Source organism: Aotus nancymaae, unplaced genomic scaffold, assembly GCF_030222135.1.
Source record: "Aotus nancymaae isolate 86718 unplaced genomic scaffold, 86718_ANA_hifiasm-v0.15.2.pri h1tg000014l, whole genome shotgun sequence".
NCBI lineage: Eukaryota > Metazoa > Chordata > Mammalia > Primates > Aotidae > Aotus > Aotus nancymaae.
The window spans coordinates 9,526,390-9,543,743 of NW_026988425.1; the positions used below are offsets into that span (position 1 = coordinate 9,526,390).

The 17,354-nt window shown below is 39.5% G+C and overlaps 1 protein-coding gene across 1 annotated transcript; it reads right to left on the bottom strand.

The window, feature by feature from the left end:
- Positions 1–922: 922 nt before the first annotated feature.
- Positions 923–17,022, bottom strand: TAS2R1 (taste 2 receptor member 1). The gene is made up of 2 exons (XM_012475231.2): positions 16,979–17,022; positions 923–3,586 (listed from the first exon to the last, which is right to left on the bottom strand). The coding sequence occupies exon 2, from the start codon at positions 3,558–3,560 to the stop codon at positions 2,727–2,729; it is 834 nt and encodes a 277-aa protein (XP_012330654.2). The 5' UTR covers positions 3,561–3,586; positions 16,979–17,022; the 3' UTR covers positions 923–2,726.
- Between the last annotated feature and the right edge of the window lie 332 nt (positions 17,023–17,354).

Below are 17,354 nucleotides of genomic sequence, written 5' to 3' on the forward strand. Positions count from 1 at the left end.
CTGCAATCTCCACCTCCCAGATTCCAGTGATTCTCCTGCCTCAGTCTCCTGAGTAGCTGGGATTACAGGTCCACACCATCACACCTGGCTAATTTTTGAATTTTTACTAGAGACAGGATTTTGACATGTTGGCCAGGATGGTCTCGAACTCCTGGCCTCAAGTGATCCACCCGCCTTAACCTCCCAAAGTGCTGGGATTACAGGCTTGAGCCACCATGGCTGACCAACATTTATATTCTTAAAAGTCTATTTCTATCAGCACACAGATTTAGCCTTCTCAGTTGCTGTTATCATCTTCAGCCAGTGGAGACTGTATAAAATCCTGGGATTGGGGATTGAAAGAGCCAATGTCAGAATAGAGAGTGGGACAGAGTAAGACAGCCCTTCTCCCCTGATTTGGAACTGCTCATTGAATCCTGATCTAAAGTGGAATGGAATAAGACTGCTGGGTTCCGTTTCAGTGAGAGTCTGCCTCCTGGTGCAGAGTCTATTTGGAAGCCACAGCCAGAAGCCACTTAACTGAGCAGTGGGTGTTGAATCTCCTCAGGAAGCCACAGGATGTAGAGGAGGTGTGGCACCACCACATCCTGCAATCAGCAGTCAGCCAGCCTCACCTATGGGCATGTGATTCCACAGCCAAGATGCCCCAGGGCCATAATGTCCAGCCCCATCTCTAAAAGTACAAGAGTGGGTACAAAAAGATGTTGCACCATGATAGAGGTCAACCCACTGCTCGATGAGGACAAAAGCAAGCTGGCAAGGCTGGGGAGTGCAGATAAGCGTGGCTCCAGAGAGACAAAGGCTCGGTCTGTTCTACTTCTAAATTTGAGCAATTAGTGTCCTACCCAATACTCATCAACTCAACAGCTAGGCAACGTTTCTGGAAGAAATATACTTCTAGGAAAGTAGACAATGAAAATGGTTTTAGAATAGTTTGTTTTATTATGAATTCGTTTTTAAAACAATTCTTGATAACAGCATACAATGCTAGTCATACCTTAATATTTATCTAATTAGGGAACATTATTGAAGCAGGAATTGCTTGAAATAGAATCAGAATTTAATACCAGAAAAAAAAAAACGTGAGAGTTGTATACTGATAAATTTCTCTCTGAATGCTTGAAGTTGCTCCCACTCTTTCGGGTACACGTATCACAGATTCAAGGAACAGGATATTCCCTGAACTTGAGATGTGAGAAAAATAAAAGTGACTGTTCCTTGTCCTTTCCCCCCATCAAAAGAAATAATTACATCCAGGATACAACTGATCTTCCCACAGCTGGCTTCCGGAGTGTGCGATTAGCTACAAACCTTCTTACCTAGTGGGACATGGGAAAATGAGATAGCAGGAAGATGGAGACTGTTATATTGCTCCTTGGGGAATGAAGTGTGAAACCTGTGGGAAGTTGAGAGTACCCTCAGCTCTTAGTTCCCATGCCCAAGAAGATAAGTACGTCCCTGAATCTTCTGAAGCAAAATCCTTCAATGGTGTATTATAACCAGGCCTGCGTGGCTTGGCTTAGAAAAGCTGTATTTGGGTTCCTATTACTGGTGATTGACAGATCTAAACCTCAACCTACTTTGCATCATCACGCCTGAACTACAAGTTACAGCTAAGCTTAAGAACATTTTTTACTTTATTTACTTGTCTGGAAGTGAAAGGGTTCTGAAGCTGTTTTGGAAATATACAAGTATATCTATATCTATAATATATCTATATCTCTATCACTATCTATCTATCTACCTATCTATATATCTATCTATCATCTTAGTATTCAACATCATCAATCAAACAGAAAAAGCATTTGTGACTTCAAGCAGATGGAGGCACCCCCAGCTAACCCATCTACTGACATTGCTTCGTTGGGAGGACATGCAATGCAGGAGGAGTTCCAAATTACCATCCTTGGTTGAAAGAGTCTCAAAGTCAGGCACACAGATACAAAATGAAACATCTTTGAAGTTATTGTCTGTTCAGAGTGCACAGCTAGGGAAAATGGAAAACAAGCATTCAGCCCTCCATTCCTCCTCCTCCTCCTCCTCCGTCTCCCCTTTTATCAGTTGATTGGACATGTCACCAAGGCATCTAAGTTCTCTGCATGATGAAGTAGGAGAATATGCTCATAAGGATGGAGAAGGCCTGCTTGTTCTCACTTCGTTTGTGATCTGAGGAGAAAGAATGGCTCCATTGCCTGTGACTCCAACAAGCAGAGCAGAAATAATATCCAGATAGACAAGAAATGGATAGTCAGCCCATTAAGGTCAGGATAAACCATCTAAGACTACGCATCAGATAGACATGGACCATAGAGCATTCATGTGTCCTTCTCACATCGGAAATTCAAACATGTGCTTTTCTGTTTCATCAAACATTTTATGTTGAAATCATTGTAGATTTGAATGCATTTTTAAGAAGGAATACGGAAAGACTCCTGAACAATTTACTCACTTTTCCCCAGTGGTAACAACTTGCAAGATGATAGTACAAAACCATAACCAGGATATTGACATTGATGTAATCCATCAACATATGTTGTGCTTTGAAAATCAGTTTAGCTGTTTGAAAAAGTACCAAATCTATGAAAATACCTCAGGCTGGATAAACAGCCTGAAGGGGATGTTTTGTATGTTTATGAACCAGGCTGCTTTGTCTGGCTGAGGGAAGCGTCGCATGCGTGGGTAAGTCACTGAATCATGGGTTCTTTTGAACTGATCAGAGTTCTCTCTCACTGACAGCACTTACTGTGGAGGAGGAACTTTTTTGCATTTTGTTTCAATTTAGGATTTCCTAAAAATAAGATGAGAGAGTGTCCAGAAGGGTATGTGCCAATCACAAGGATGCAGAGCATAAAGATGAACCTTCTGATGTGAAACCGTATACAATAGAGAAAAGCTTTCATCATGTAGTGGGAAACATAGAGGATTAGGAAGGACAGGATGGACAGCCATGCGCTGATGTGGCCACTCCTGCCAGGAACCCTGCTGCTGGCTACTGTGTTTCTCATTTGCCAGGCGTGCCTCCCCAAAGAAAAAATCAAGAGCAGAAGAGCAAGAAGGAAAATAAGCAGTGGCACTAAGAGCTCAGTGGCAAAAAAGGAAATCTGTATAGCAGGTATATCTTCTATTTGAACTGTGGCATTTTGGGAGAAAAAGTTCAGGAGGCTGTGTGGAACAAAAAACACTGAATATTTGGTATGGAAAACACAAATGATAGATACATACAGCAGAGACCCCAGGATCATCCATGGGACCAACTTGGATATCTTCATCTTCAACCAGATGAAGAGTGGGTGAGGGACGCTGGAAACCTTGGTGCAGTAGAAAACGCCAAGCCATGTGGCAAGCCAAAGTTCCAATTCGTTTATAAACATGATAATTATAAAACTCTCAGGATACATGATTAATTTCATCAAGAAGAGAACAACCAGATTAATGTAGAAGATGAACAACTGCAGAAAAGTTCTGGAAAGTGCCAGGCAGGAAAGAAGGAGATCCACTGCAGCCATTTTTCTGTGCTTGATCAAGTCAATGCCATTTACCACCACAATGATGCCATTCATGAAAATCCCAAGAAGAAATTGTATCACTGAAAGAAGAAAGCAGGTAATGAGGTCAGACTCCAGCATTTTAGGAAGAAAAAAATTATTGACTTAAAAATAATAAAGTTTTAGAGTTTTGGACAGGTTTGGTTAGTCACGCTTTTCTTCAATTGAATCGGGACTCCTCTGGAGAACAAGACAATAAAGGCACGAGTCAGGAAGGTGGGGTGCATTTGTTTATGTCACTGCTTTCTCAATTTAGTTCTGAGACAGTCAAATAAGGAAGAGATACTCTGCAACAATTTGCCTCTTATTGATGGCTTTTGCATTTTACAGTTTTACCTAGCTTTCAAAGTCATCACAGGCAAATCATGGAATCAGACACCTTCAGAGGGGCTGGGAGAACAGCTTCTCCATAGTAATTAGCAAAAGGTACTCAATTCCTCATCTCTATTACAAATAATTGATTTTGCCTACAGGTGTGATTCTACTTAATGTTATCTGTGCATTCTTTAAAAATATGTATTTTTGAAATTTTCACTTGTGTTATGATGACATAGTACAACCAGCAACAAAGGACTCCTGAGTAGATCTCTAATATGCGATGGGTGAGCAATTCAATTCAACTATCTATAAAATAGTTATAGAACAAAATATGCATAATAAAACAAAAGTATCACTAAGTATAAAGGCAAAGTAATTAGGCTTGCACATACGTGTGTGCACCAGGTCACAGTCCTACAGGAAAGGAAGGTGCAATGAAATGAAGACCAGCACTCAGCACTGTTCACTCTGATAAGCATCTGCAGGATGATTCAGGGGTTAAAACTTCATCTCTTTTATTTTTTCAAAACTATGAGTTTTATGACATGAGCTGGTTGTTGTGGGAGAAAAGTAAAGATAAAATAGTACAGGATTAAATTTGTCGTTTTCACTCTGTAACACACTATGAAAAATTAAATTGGTATTTCTTAATCTGCAGACCATGCTACCTGTAATGCTGAAGTGAGTTTTCTCGATCTTCATACTATTGACGTTTTGGGCTGGGTAATTCTTTGTTGGGGCAGGGGCTGTCCTGTGCAATGCAGGAAATGTAGAGTGTCTACCACGTTCCTGCCCTCTACGCACTAGATGCCCTCTCCAGGCTGTAACACCCAAAATGTTTCTAGACATTGCCGAATGTCCAAAAGTGGAAGAACCACTATGAGGAGACAAAGGTAGATGAACTATAGTTTCTATCTTCCAGGCATTTCAAGAGTAAAGGCAGAGTGAGCCATATATATAATGTGATATAAAACTAAGTTAGTTCTCTCTCTTTAGAGACAGAGTCTTGCTTTCTCATCTAAGTTGGAGTGCAGTGGTGCAGTCACAGCTCACTGCAGCCTCAAATTCCTGGGCTCAAGTAATCCTCCTGCCTCAAGCCTTTTGAGTAGCTAGGACTATATGCACCACCACGGCTGACAGCTTTTTGAAAATTTTCATAGATATGGAGTCTTGCTTTGTTGCCCAGGCTGACCTTAACCTCCTGGCCTCAAGCAATTCTCCTACCTCTACCTCTCAAGGTATTAGAATTATAAGCATGAGCCACCGCTCCCAGCCAAGTTAGTTCTTTAGACAATTCACCACCGGAACACGAAGTGGGGACCAATTTAAGAAACATTGGGAGAATTAAAGCTTCTCCATCTTAGCACTTAATCAAAATATACCTGGCAGACCTGATAATGAGGCATATGTCTTAATGAACATGTGTTACTTTGTCTAAACATGTCATAAAGAATACTTAAGATTTATTTCTAGAAAACTGGAAGGGAAGCCATATTTAAAAAAATAGAAGTGAAAGTGAATCTGTAGGTTCTTCTACGGCTCTTCTCTGAATAGGACCGTCTGTGCCATATTGGACTCCACTTTGTTCTTCCTGACACAACAACAGTGAGGTGAGGGGAAGGAAGAGACAGGATCATCTTTAAGAAAGCACCAAGGGAAGTGTTCATGAGCAGATGCCATCAGAATAAATCCAAATCCAAGCACGCCAGGAAGATGAGTCTTGTTCTCCATCCAGTAGAAAGAAGAAGAAACTTTGTAATTTCACATTCTGCAGGCTAGAAAAACAAAACTGTAAGGGCATCCAGCTATGAAATACAAGCACACTTCCATAAAACTGTGCATTAAATTCTAGACCACCAAAATAAAAGAATATTGGTATAAGGCCCGTCACACTAACTTTTCGGTTTCCCAGTGCATATAAAAATTATGTTTATACTGAACTGTGGTCTATTAAGTATGCAAAGCACTATGTCTTAAAAAATATATACATGACTTAATTGAAAATGCTTTATTACCAAAAAATGCTAACGATCATATGAGCCTTCAGTGAGTCAATCTTTTTGCTGGTGGATCTAGTTACCATCTGATTGCCATCAGTCATTGCCTTAATGTTGATGGCTGCTGACTGATCAGGCCGGTGGTTGATGAAGGTTGGGTGGCTGTGACAATTTCTTAAAATAATACAACAATTAATTTTGTACATTGATGAACTCTTCCTTTCACAAAAGACCTCTTTGGAGCACGTGATGCTGTCTGACAGCATTTTACCACCAGTAGAACTTTCAAAATTGGAATCAGTCCTCTCAAGCCATGCCACTACTTTATTAACTAAGTTTATGAAATGTTCTAAATCCTTTATTGTCATTTCAACAATGTTCACAACTTCTTTATCAGGAGCAGTTTCCATCTCAAGAAATTACTTTCTTTGCTCATCTGTAAGGAGCACTTCCTCATCTCTTAAAAACTTCATCATGAGATTGCAGCAATTCAGTCTCCTCTTCAGGTGCCACTTCTAATTCTAGTTCACCACAATGTCTGGCTATTTCCTCCACTGAGGTCTTGAACCCCTCCAAGTCATCCAGGAGGGGTGGAATCAAATTATTTTGTACTCCTGTTATTGTTGATTTTTTTTCTTACCTCCTTGCGTGCATCACAAATGTTCTTAGTGGTATCTAAAATGGTGACTCCTTTCCAGAAAGTTTTCAATATACTTTGCTCAGGTAAATCAGAGAAAATACTATCTATCTACGGCAACTGTAGCCTTATGAAAAGTATTTCATAAATAATAAGACCTGGATGTCAAAATTACTTCTTTATCCATGTGTTACAGAATGAATGTTACATTCGCAGGAATGAAAACAACATTAATTTCCTTGTACATCTCCATCAAAACTCTTCAGTAACTAGATGTACTGCCAATGAGCAATACTATTTTTAAAATAGTACTCTTCTTTTCTGAGCAGTAGGTCTCATTCATTTTTTATGGCTGAGTAGTATTCCATGGTGTGTGTATGTATATCTATATATACCTCCTGAAATCAGGTTATGTGATGCTTCCAGTTTTTTTTTTTGTTGTTGTTGTTGTTGCTTAGTCTTGCTTTGGCTATGTGGTCTCTTTTTTGGTTCCATATGAATTTTAGGTTTTTTCTAGTTCTGTGAAGAATGATGGTGGTATTTTGTTGGGAATTGCATTGAATTTGTAGATTGCTTTTGGCAGTCTGGTCATTTTCACAATATTAGTTCCGCCCATCCATGAGCATAGAATGTGTTTCCATTTGTTTGTGTCATAGATTTTTTCTTCCAGCAGTGTTTCATATTTTTTCTTGTAGAGATCTTGCACCTCTTTGACTAGGTATATTCTTAAGTATTTTATTTTTCTGTGGCTGTTGTAAAAGGGATTGAGTTCTTGATTCGTTTCTCAGCTTGCCCATTGTTGGCATATAGCAGTTCTACTAATTTGCGTATGATGGTTTTGTATCCTGAAACTTTACTTAATTCATTTACCTGATCTAGGAAGCTTTTTTGATGTGTCTTTAGGGTTTTTTAGATACATAATCATATTACTGGTGAACAGCAACAGTTTGACTTTCTCTTTACTGATTTGGATTCTCTTTATTTCTTTCCCTTGTCTGATTGCTCTTGCTAGGACTTCCAGTACTATTGAATAGAAGTGGTGAAAGTGGACATCCTTGTCTTGTTCCAGTTCTCAAGGAGAATGCTTTCAACTTTTCCCCATTCAGTATAATGTTGGCTGTGGGTTGGTCATAGATTGCTTTTATTATATTGAGGTATGTCCCTTATATGCCAATTTTGCTAAGGGTTTTAATCATAAAGGGATGCTGGATTTTGTTAAATTCTTCTGCATCTATTGAGATGATTATGTGATTTTTGTTTTTAATTCTGTTATGTGGTATATCACACTTATTGACTTGTGTATGTTAAGCCATTCCTTCGATCCCCAGTATAAAACCCACTTGATCATGGTGGATTATCTTTTGGATATGCTGTTGAATTGGGTTAGCTAGTATTTTGTTGAGAACTTTTGCATCTACGTTTATCAGGGATATTAATATGATGTAAGGAGGATTCCCTCTTTCTCTGTCTTTTGGGATAGTTTTAGTAAGATTAGTACCAATTCTTCTTTGGATGTTTGATAGAATTCAGCTGTGAACCCGTTTGGTCCTGGGCATTTTTCTTGGTAATTATTTTACTACTATTTCAATCTTGCTACTTGTTATTGGTCGGTTCAGAGTTCCTATTTCTTTCTGACTTAATCTGGGAGGATTGTATATTTCATCCCCCTCCTCTAGATTTTCTAGTTTGTATGTGTAAAGGTGTTCATAGTTGCCTTAAATGATTTTTTGTATTTCTGTGGTAAGTTGTCTCACTATTATTGTTCAGCTCAAGGAATTTTTTAAAATTTCTATCTTGATTTTATTGCTGACCCAAAGATTATTCAAGAGAAGATTATTTACTATAACATATTTGTATAGTTTTGAGGGTTCCTTTCGGAGTTAATTTCCAGCTTTATCTCACAGTGGTCTGAAAGTGTATTTGATACAATTTCTTTTCTTAAATTTATTGAGACTTGTTTTGTGACCCATTATATGGTCTATCTTGGAGAATGTTCCATATACTGAAGAAAAGAATACATATTCTGCAGTTGTTTGGTAGAGTGTTCTGTGAATATCTGTTAAGTACATTTGTTCTAGGGTAGAGTTTAAGTCCATTTTTTCTTTGTTGACTTTGTCTTGGTGAGCTGTCTAGTGCTATTAGTGGAGTATTGGAGTCCCTCATCTATCTCATTTCTTAAGTCTAGCAGTAATTGTTTTAAAAATTTGGGATCTCCAGTGCTAGATGCATATATATTTAGGATTATGATATTTTCCTGTTGGACTATCCATTTTATCATTATAATGATAAATATAATATCCCTCTTTGTCTCTTTTTTACTGTTGTTGCTTTAAAGTCTGTTTCATCTGATCTAAGACTAGCTACTCCTGTTTGCTTTTAGTGCCCATTTGCATGGGATATCTTTTTTCCACCCCTTTACCTTAAGTGAGTTCTTATGTATTGGCTGAGTCTCTTGAAGACAGCAGATACTTAGCTGGTGGATTTTTATCCATTCTGCCATTCTGTATTTTTTAAGTGGAGCTTTTAGGCCATTTACATTCAATGGTAGTATTGAGATGTGAGGTACTTAGGCCCTGTGAGACCTATGCTTTAAGGAGATTCTATTTTGGTGTATTTCAAGGTTTTGTTTCAAGATTTAAAACTCCTTCAAGCACTTTTTGTAGTGCTGGCTTAATAATGGCAAATTCTCTTAGCATTTGTTTGTCTGAAAAATACTTTATCTGTCTTTCATTTATGAAGCTTAGTTTTGCTGGGTACAAAATTCTTGGCTAACAATTACTTTGCTTCAGGAGGCTAAAAATGGAACTCCAATACTTTCTGGCTTATAAAAGTTTTGGTACTTGTTCAATTCTATTGTTGAAACTTTCCAGTGCATTTTGTATTTCTCAGTGTGTCTTTTATTTCCAGAACTTGTTATTGTTTTAATGATATACATGTCTCTAGATAATTTTTCATCCATATCCTATATTTTTACAATTTTTTAAAGTTGGTCTTCACCTTTCTCTGGTATCTTCTTAAGTACTTTAATAATCAGCCTTCTGAATTCTTTATCTGGCTCTTTAGGGATTTCTTCTTGGTTTGGATCCATTACTGGTGAGCCAGTGCATGTGATGTTTTGAGGTGTTATAGAAACCTGTTTGTCATATTACTAGAATTACTTTTCTGGTTCCTTATCACTTGGTTAGACTATTTCAGTAGAGAGGTCTAAAACTCAAGGCCTGCTGTTAAGATTTTCTTGTCCCATGGGGATAATCCCTTGATGTGGTACTCTTTTTCTTTCCTTAGGGATGGGGCTTCCTATAGCTGGACTAACTGCAGCGATTGTTGTTGCTCTTCTGGGTTTAGCCACCCAACTAGGCTATCAAGTTCTGGGCTGGTATCAGGGGATGTCTGCAAAGAGTTCTGTGAGGTGGTCTGTCTTCAGGTCTCTAAGACGTGGCTAACAGCTCCTGCTCTGTGAAGGTGGCAGGGAAGTGAAGTAGACTCTGTGATAATCCTTGGTTGTAGATAGGTTTAGTGTGCTGGCTTTCTTGAATGCTGGTTATACTTCCAGTGAAGTTGTCATGTGGACAGACCCAGGGCTTCTGCATAGCCAGGATGTTGCAGGCAGTGGAATTAGGTGTTGTCTTATCTTTCCTGGGGTCAGGGTTATTCTTTTCTGAGTTGCCTTAATGGCCTGAGTTGGTTGCCCTCCAGCCAGGAGGTGACACTTTCAAGAGAGCACCAGCTGCAATAGTAGTAGGAGGCTCTAAGCTTGTCCTAAGATAGCCAGGGTAATTATTTTGGTTTCTTGTGTGATAGTTAGGGCCATAAAACTCCCAGGAGTTTCAGTGTCTTGTGTTTGGCTACCAGGGAAGGTAGGGAAATATCATCAGGTTGAGGCAGGGTTAGGTGTATCTGGGATCAGACTCTCCTTGGGTGGGGTTCACCACAGCCATTGTGGGGAATGGGGGTGGTGGTTCTCAGGCTTGACCTAGCCCCTCTCCAACTGCCCACTCCATTGACAGTAGCTACTGTGCTTGCTCATATCTGCAGCAGCTCCCGCTCATCCCCCAGACTCCACTCAAGAAAATTCATGCCCAGTCAAAACCATTAACAATTTCTGATGGGAACTTCCTTCACCCAGCAACCCCTTCTCAATTGAATTGGTTGCCTTCCCCAAGGGCCCCTGTGAGATAGAGTCAATGATGGCTTCCCTGGGCTCAAGCTGGGGACTGGGAGTGCATGCGAGGCACTTCCTGCTGCTACTTCTACTTTTATACTTGGCATAACTTGCTAAATCCATTTTATCCCTAGGTAAGGTTAAATTCTTCTCCTGTGATCTGGATTTTCAGATTCCCCAGTAGGTATATGTGTTTAGAAGCAGGTTTTCTCCCCTCATGCTTTGGGAACTCAGTTTTTTGCCTGTTTTGTGGAATTTGCAGTTGCAAGCCACTTCTTTCACAGGATCTGTGAATTATTTTGGTTTTCCTCGCATGTTCCTACAGTGATTGTTAGAGGAAAAGATCATGGTGTGAGTCTCCACACACTGTTCTGCCATCCATGTGGAAGATGCACATTAGGCCCATCTTTTATCTGCCATCTTCCCCCAATCTCTGATCTTAGCTAAATCTTCTGAATTGCTGCAGCTTCTACACAAGCACTTGCTGCTTTACCTTGTATTTTTATGTTATGGCGATGGCTTCTTTCCTTAAACTTCATGATCCAATCTCTGCAAACTTCAAACTTCTGCAGCTTCTTCACCTCTTTCAGCCTTCACAGAATTGAAGAGTTAAAGCTTTGCTCTAGATTAGGCTTTGGCTTAAGGAAATGTTATGGCTGGTTTGATTTTGTATGAGACCCCTAAAACTTTCTTCATATCAGCAATAAAGCAATTTTATTTTCTCATCACTTGTGTGTTCACTGGAGTAGCACTTTTAATTTTCTTCAAACAGTTTTATTTTGTATTCACAACTTAAGAATTTGACCTATCATGGCTTTCAACATGCCTTTCTCACTAAGCTTAACCATTTCTAACTTTTAATTTAAAATAAGAGACATGCAAATCTTCCTTCCACTTGAGCACTCAAAGGCCATGTTAGGGTTATTAATTGGCCTTATTTTAATATTTTTGTAAGTCAGGGAATAGGGAGGCTCAAGGAGAAGGAGTGCAATGGGGCAACCAGGTAGCAGGTCATCAGAATACACACACATTTATCAATCAAGTCTCCATCTTGTATGGACACAGTTGGTAGTGTCCCTTAACAATTACAATAGGAACATCAAAGATCATTGATCACAGATCACCACAACAGATACAAAAAAATAAAATTTTCAGATACTGAACAAATTACCAAAATATGACAGAGACATGAAGAGAGCACACGCTATTAAAAAAAATGACACCAATAAACTTGCTTGACACAGAGTTGCCACAAACCTTCAATTTCTTAAAAAAAAAACACACACACACAACACAATATCTGTGAAGCACAATAAAGTGAAGTGCAATAAAATGATAAAATGAGGTATGCTTGTAAGGAAGCCAAGAACTCTCAGAAGAGCAGTTACTGCTACTTCCTTGGTTTCTCAATCAAGCTTCTATCATTGCACCTGTTCTTTCTATTGCAAATCTTGGTGAACCCTCCTGTGCCCTGTGAGACTCAGCTCTGTGAAGCAGATCTGTGCTTTCTTCTCATCTTCTGCACTCTTCATTCATTAATTCATTCGGTGTTTAACATATGGTGGGTTTGTAAGTATAACCAGACTCAATCATATAAGGGAGGAAAAGAAAAATAAATATTACCAAGTCACTTTGAAAAAGAGTCATTGTTTTCTAGCTCTCTCTCTTCCTAGAGAACCCAGGCCATAATACCAGCATGGAGCTCATCCCTGTTTGCTGTCATATCGCCATGACATTTATGTACTGAGCCCTTGGTGTACACCTTCAGCAAGGTCTGGGCATTTTGGTACTGCAAAAAAAGTAACAGGAACACTAAAGGGGGGAAGTAAAAAAAAATTTCACATCCTGAGTCTAGAGTAGCAATACAGTTTTTCAGCACTGACAGAAAACTAGCAGAGATGACACATATTGCACCAAAGACTTCAATGAAATAACAATGTCTAGTTCTGTTTATTAGCATGCTATTTGTCATTTGGATTCTAGTATCTTCAGGGGCCATTTGGGTCTCAGATATTCTTTATAACTTTTGTTAGAACTAGCTTGGGGAGAAGAGACAATTCTTCATAGAGAAATCTATCTCGTGTAGAATGGGTCTTCTGACATGGGAATCCCATGGACTGAAAAGTAAAAACTCAAAAGGCTTGTGCTACATTTTTTTCATTACATAATTTCTGTCACTGTCTCTTCCATGAGCACACACAGAGGCTGCCAAAGATTTACCATTCCTCGCTCTCTTTAGACTTGCTCTTCTTACCCTGAAGGATGGAAGAATAAGAGATGTCTGTAGGGTGCAGCATTCATGTGACTGCTACACTAAGGCTGCCTTTTGCTTCTTGAGTCAGCCTCCTTTCAGTGCTGGGGTGAAAGCTCCCTGTACATGTTCTCCAGCCTTCCTCTGAGGATTCTACTGCTTCAGTCAAGCCACAGACGTTGGTCATGCTCTTGCACTAAGCAAGAGTGAACTAAATATTTTAACAATCAACACAATGAATACAATTTTTTAAACAATGGTCCTGAGTATAAAATCCTTTTAGGTCTTTAAATAGTTTGTTTTAATGAGAAGGACACATCAGAGAATTTCTGGCTCTCAGATGAAAAACGTACATGTCTGGCCTCACCTGTCAGTCAGTGGCTCGGAACGTTGACAGTTTTACATGGACAAATGGCTTGGAACAGATGGGACAAGACCTGATGTGGAGAAATTCACATGATTATTACCCTGTATTACCCTGATTAAATCCGTTCACTTGCACTCATCTGTAATGAGCAATCATTAAAGGAGACAGCACTAAATATTCTTGAGGTAACTGACAGGCGGAAAGAGTTGCTTATTTATATTCAAATCATTTAGCTCCTCAAAAGCAAGTGTGATTTTTTTTCACAAGCAGTTAGATTGACGTTGGAAATCTTTTCATCAGGTAGAGGCTGTAATGTTCATCTTTCTGCTTTCTAGCAGCACTTGGGCATTTGCTTTGGTATTAGAGTCATCATGGAATTGAGTGGTGGTTTTAGTACATTTCCCAAGTGGGCCTTCCCACTTCATTATCAAGGGAACAATTCCTGCTTTAAGAAACATGCGCATGTATTAACATTGTTGTGTTTTTAATCAGATCACTCAAATAAGAAAGAAATAGACCCAGAGCAAACCAACCCAGGCATCCTTTCTGAATCTTCCCTGTAGCAGAGCTCAGCCCTTGTAAAGCCTATTTGGAATTTATTTCATTTAAAATTCACAACATCTTGGTTAAAAAGCACCAGACGCTTTCAGACTAATCATTCTTCAAATCCATTCATTTGCTACTCTCCACTTGAATTTGCAGTTGATCTTTTGGGCTAAAATTTTCGTCTTTAATATTCAGGTCACTTTCATATACTTGTCCCTTCCCTTGCTCAATTTATTCTCGTAATATATTTCTGTGCTTTTTCCTACTCCACTCAATATTCTGAGATGTATTTGCATTGCAGCAAATAGAATAATGGAGCAGTGCAATACATTGAATTTAAGTCTTCTACATAAAGAACTCAAAGTGCTTTACAAACAAGAATCCCTTGTTAGTTACAATGAGGAAGCAGAAGCCACAGATGCTGCAGTTGAATCATGGGAATAGTCTCTAGTCCTCACGATTTTGTCCTCAGCTCTAAACTGAGCTCCTCTGTGGAATTTCAAATCTTCCCTTGCTTATTCCCTTCCTCTCTCTCTCTTTCTTCCCTTTTTTTTCTTCCTTCTCTTCCTTTTTATCCCTCCTCTTTTCCTCCTTCCCTCCCATACTCCACCACAAACTTATTGTGTGTCTTATGAACTAGGCACTGTTCTAAGCCTACAGCATTTACAGCCATGCATTGCTTAATCACAGGGATAGGAAATACTTGCTGAGAAATTAACTGACAGGCAATTTCATTATTGTGCAAACATCATAGAGTGCACTTACACACACCTAGATGGTATAGCCTAACTACACACCTAGGCTGTATGGTATTGTCTGTTATTACTCCTAGGCTACAAATCCATACAGCATGTTACTGTCCTGAATACTGTAGGCAGTTATAACACAATAGTAATTATTTATTTATTATTTGTATAGCTTAACATAGAAAAAGTACAGTAAAAATATGGTCCAAAAGATTAAAAAATGTAATATGTGTATGGGGCGATTACCATAAATGGAGCTTGCAGGACTGGAGGTTGCTCTGGGTAAGTCAGTGAGTGAGTGTTGAGTGAATTGAAGGCCTAGGATATTATCCTACTGTAGACTTTATAAACACCAGACACTTAGGCCACCCTAAATTCATAAAAAAAAGTGTGCTAGGACATAACAATGGCCTTGATGTCACTAGGTGTTAGAAATTTTCTAGCTCCGTTATAATCTTATGGAAGCACCATTGTATATGCAGTCCACTGTTGACCTAAATGGTGTTATACGGTGCATGACTGTAGTAATGAACAAGAAAAAGCTTCTGTCATCTTGGAAATTACACTGTAATGGGGAAGATGAGAGTTAAACAAGTGAAGAAATAAACAATCCAGGTAAAGCAGAAAGAGGTGCTGTTTTAGAAAGTGTGTTCAGGAAAGCCTGACCTCCCCAGAGAGGAGGTGATAAAAGACCTGGATGGAAGGTCCAGAGATGAACACATCAGGCAGAGAGAGGAGGAAATAGAATCCCCGGTCCCCATTCCAACAATAAAAGAGCTTGCAGAATTCCAGAAAAAGCCCAGCAGCCCTGCAACATGTGGAGCAGTTCCAGGAAGAGCAGAGAGGAAGTTAGAGGGGCAGGCACAGGGACTCCAACTCACCTCAATCTAACGGGAACCCACTGCAGTGTCTGGCTGAGGGAGAAATTTTGTTACAATCACATTTACATCCTACAATGTTTACTCTGACTGCTGTTATTTAAAAAAAAGCATTTACTCTGGAGAACATACTTGGGGGTTGGAGGAGGCAAGTGTGGAAGCAGAAAGAACAATTTGAAGGCTGATGCAGTAGACTGGGCAAGGCGTGTCGTTAGCTTGAATTAGGTTGGTGGTCAAGATGGGAAGAAGTGGCTGGGTTGGGAAAAATTTTGATGGCAAAATGAACAGAAAATTCAGTTGGTTCTGATGGGGAAGTGAGGGAAAGAAAGAAATCAAGAATTACTCTTGGGCCATTGGCATTATCCCCTGGTGAGCAATGGAGCCATTTTTCAAGAAAGACGAAGTTGAAGGAAGGTTAAAATCAAGAGCTCTGCGTGGACATGCTCCTGAGGTGGCTACTGCCGGTAGAGATGTTATTATGTAGTGGATGATAAGTTTGGAGTTTGTGGGAACTGTAAAGTTTGGAAATATGCAATTGGAATTTGCTAGCATATAGAGGATATTGAAAGCCACGAGGTTTGATCAAATTATGTAGGGATGAGATTGGTAGCTGGAGTATCTGAGCACTATAAATAAGAAGCCACATTTCGTGCATTCATGTCATTTCGACTGTCCTGTTTGATGCCATCTCTTTGTGGAGGGAAACCCCTGTGAGAGCAGAGTAGGTGGGTCAACGCTTGCATTCCTGAGAGCAACTGCGGAACGAGTACTAGTCATGGTTTCCTAATCTCTTTATGTATGACTGATTCTATTTGCTGTTTCATTTAGAATTTTTTCCTCTTTACTCATAAGGAAGATTGGTCTGTAGATTTTTATTCGTGCTATATTTAATAAATTTGATTATCTGTGTTATGCTGGGTTTATCAAAAGATTGTTAAGCTTTTCTTATTTCTATGCACCAGAACAATTTAAACAGCATGGGAATTATCTGTTTTTTTGTGGGATGGAAAGAATTCACAGTGAAAAATTCTGGTGCCAGAGGCATTTGGGAAGAAGCAGAATACTTACCATTTATTTAGTGCTTAAAATGCTAAACAATTGAAAGGCATCAATTTGCCCTCTTGACAACTTTATGAAATCAGTATTCTTTCCACTTTAGAGATTATTAAGTTGAGGTGCACAGAGGTCTGGAAATTGCCCTCAGTCATGCAGTTAAAAAGCAGCATTTCCAAGTTGTGGACCACAATCTGATTTCAAATGCTATGCATACATTTAGCCATTAAGCAGCACTGCCTCCTATTTTAATACCCACAGTGAGGGCGAAGATTCCTTTCAATGGTTCAGAAATAAAATGCGAACAGCTGCCATTTACTGCCCATCAGGCATTTGTCCCCTTGTCTTTACCCTGACTTTCTTTGCAGTAACCACTCACCTCTAACCTTGTTTATGGGCCTTGCTTGGGGCTGACTCCATCACTGAATCTAGGAGTAGTCACAGAAACCCAGGTGTGGCAGTCAACGTATCCACTCACCTGACCAGAAGAGATATATTCAGGCATAAATATGAGACCCAAATTCATCAAGTCAGAACTAATCCCAGAACTTCTCATTGGGCAGGCTCTCTGCAGATAGGATGGTTGTCTGGCACAACTCCTGGCCATCTTGTCACCAAGAGAGAAAGATTTCAGCCTGCCCAAGAATGGATTCCATCCAGAGGACAGAAGTGCCTAGAAAAGAGAGAGAAAGACCATGTTCTGCACAGAATATGTCAGCCCTAGAATCAGCCCTCACTTACCACCGGCCTTGACATTTAAATGAACCCACAAGTTCTCGGTTATTAATGAAGTGAGCTTCAGATGGGGTTTGGTCACATTGGGTGTGCTGTAATAGTTATGGACTATTATAGAA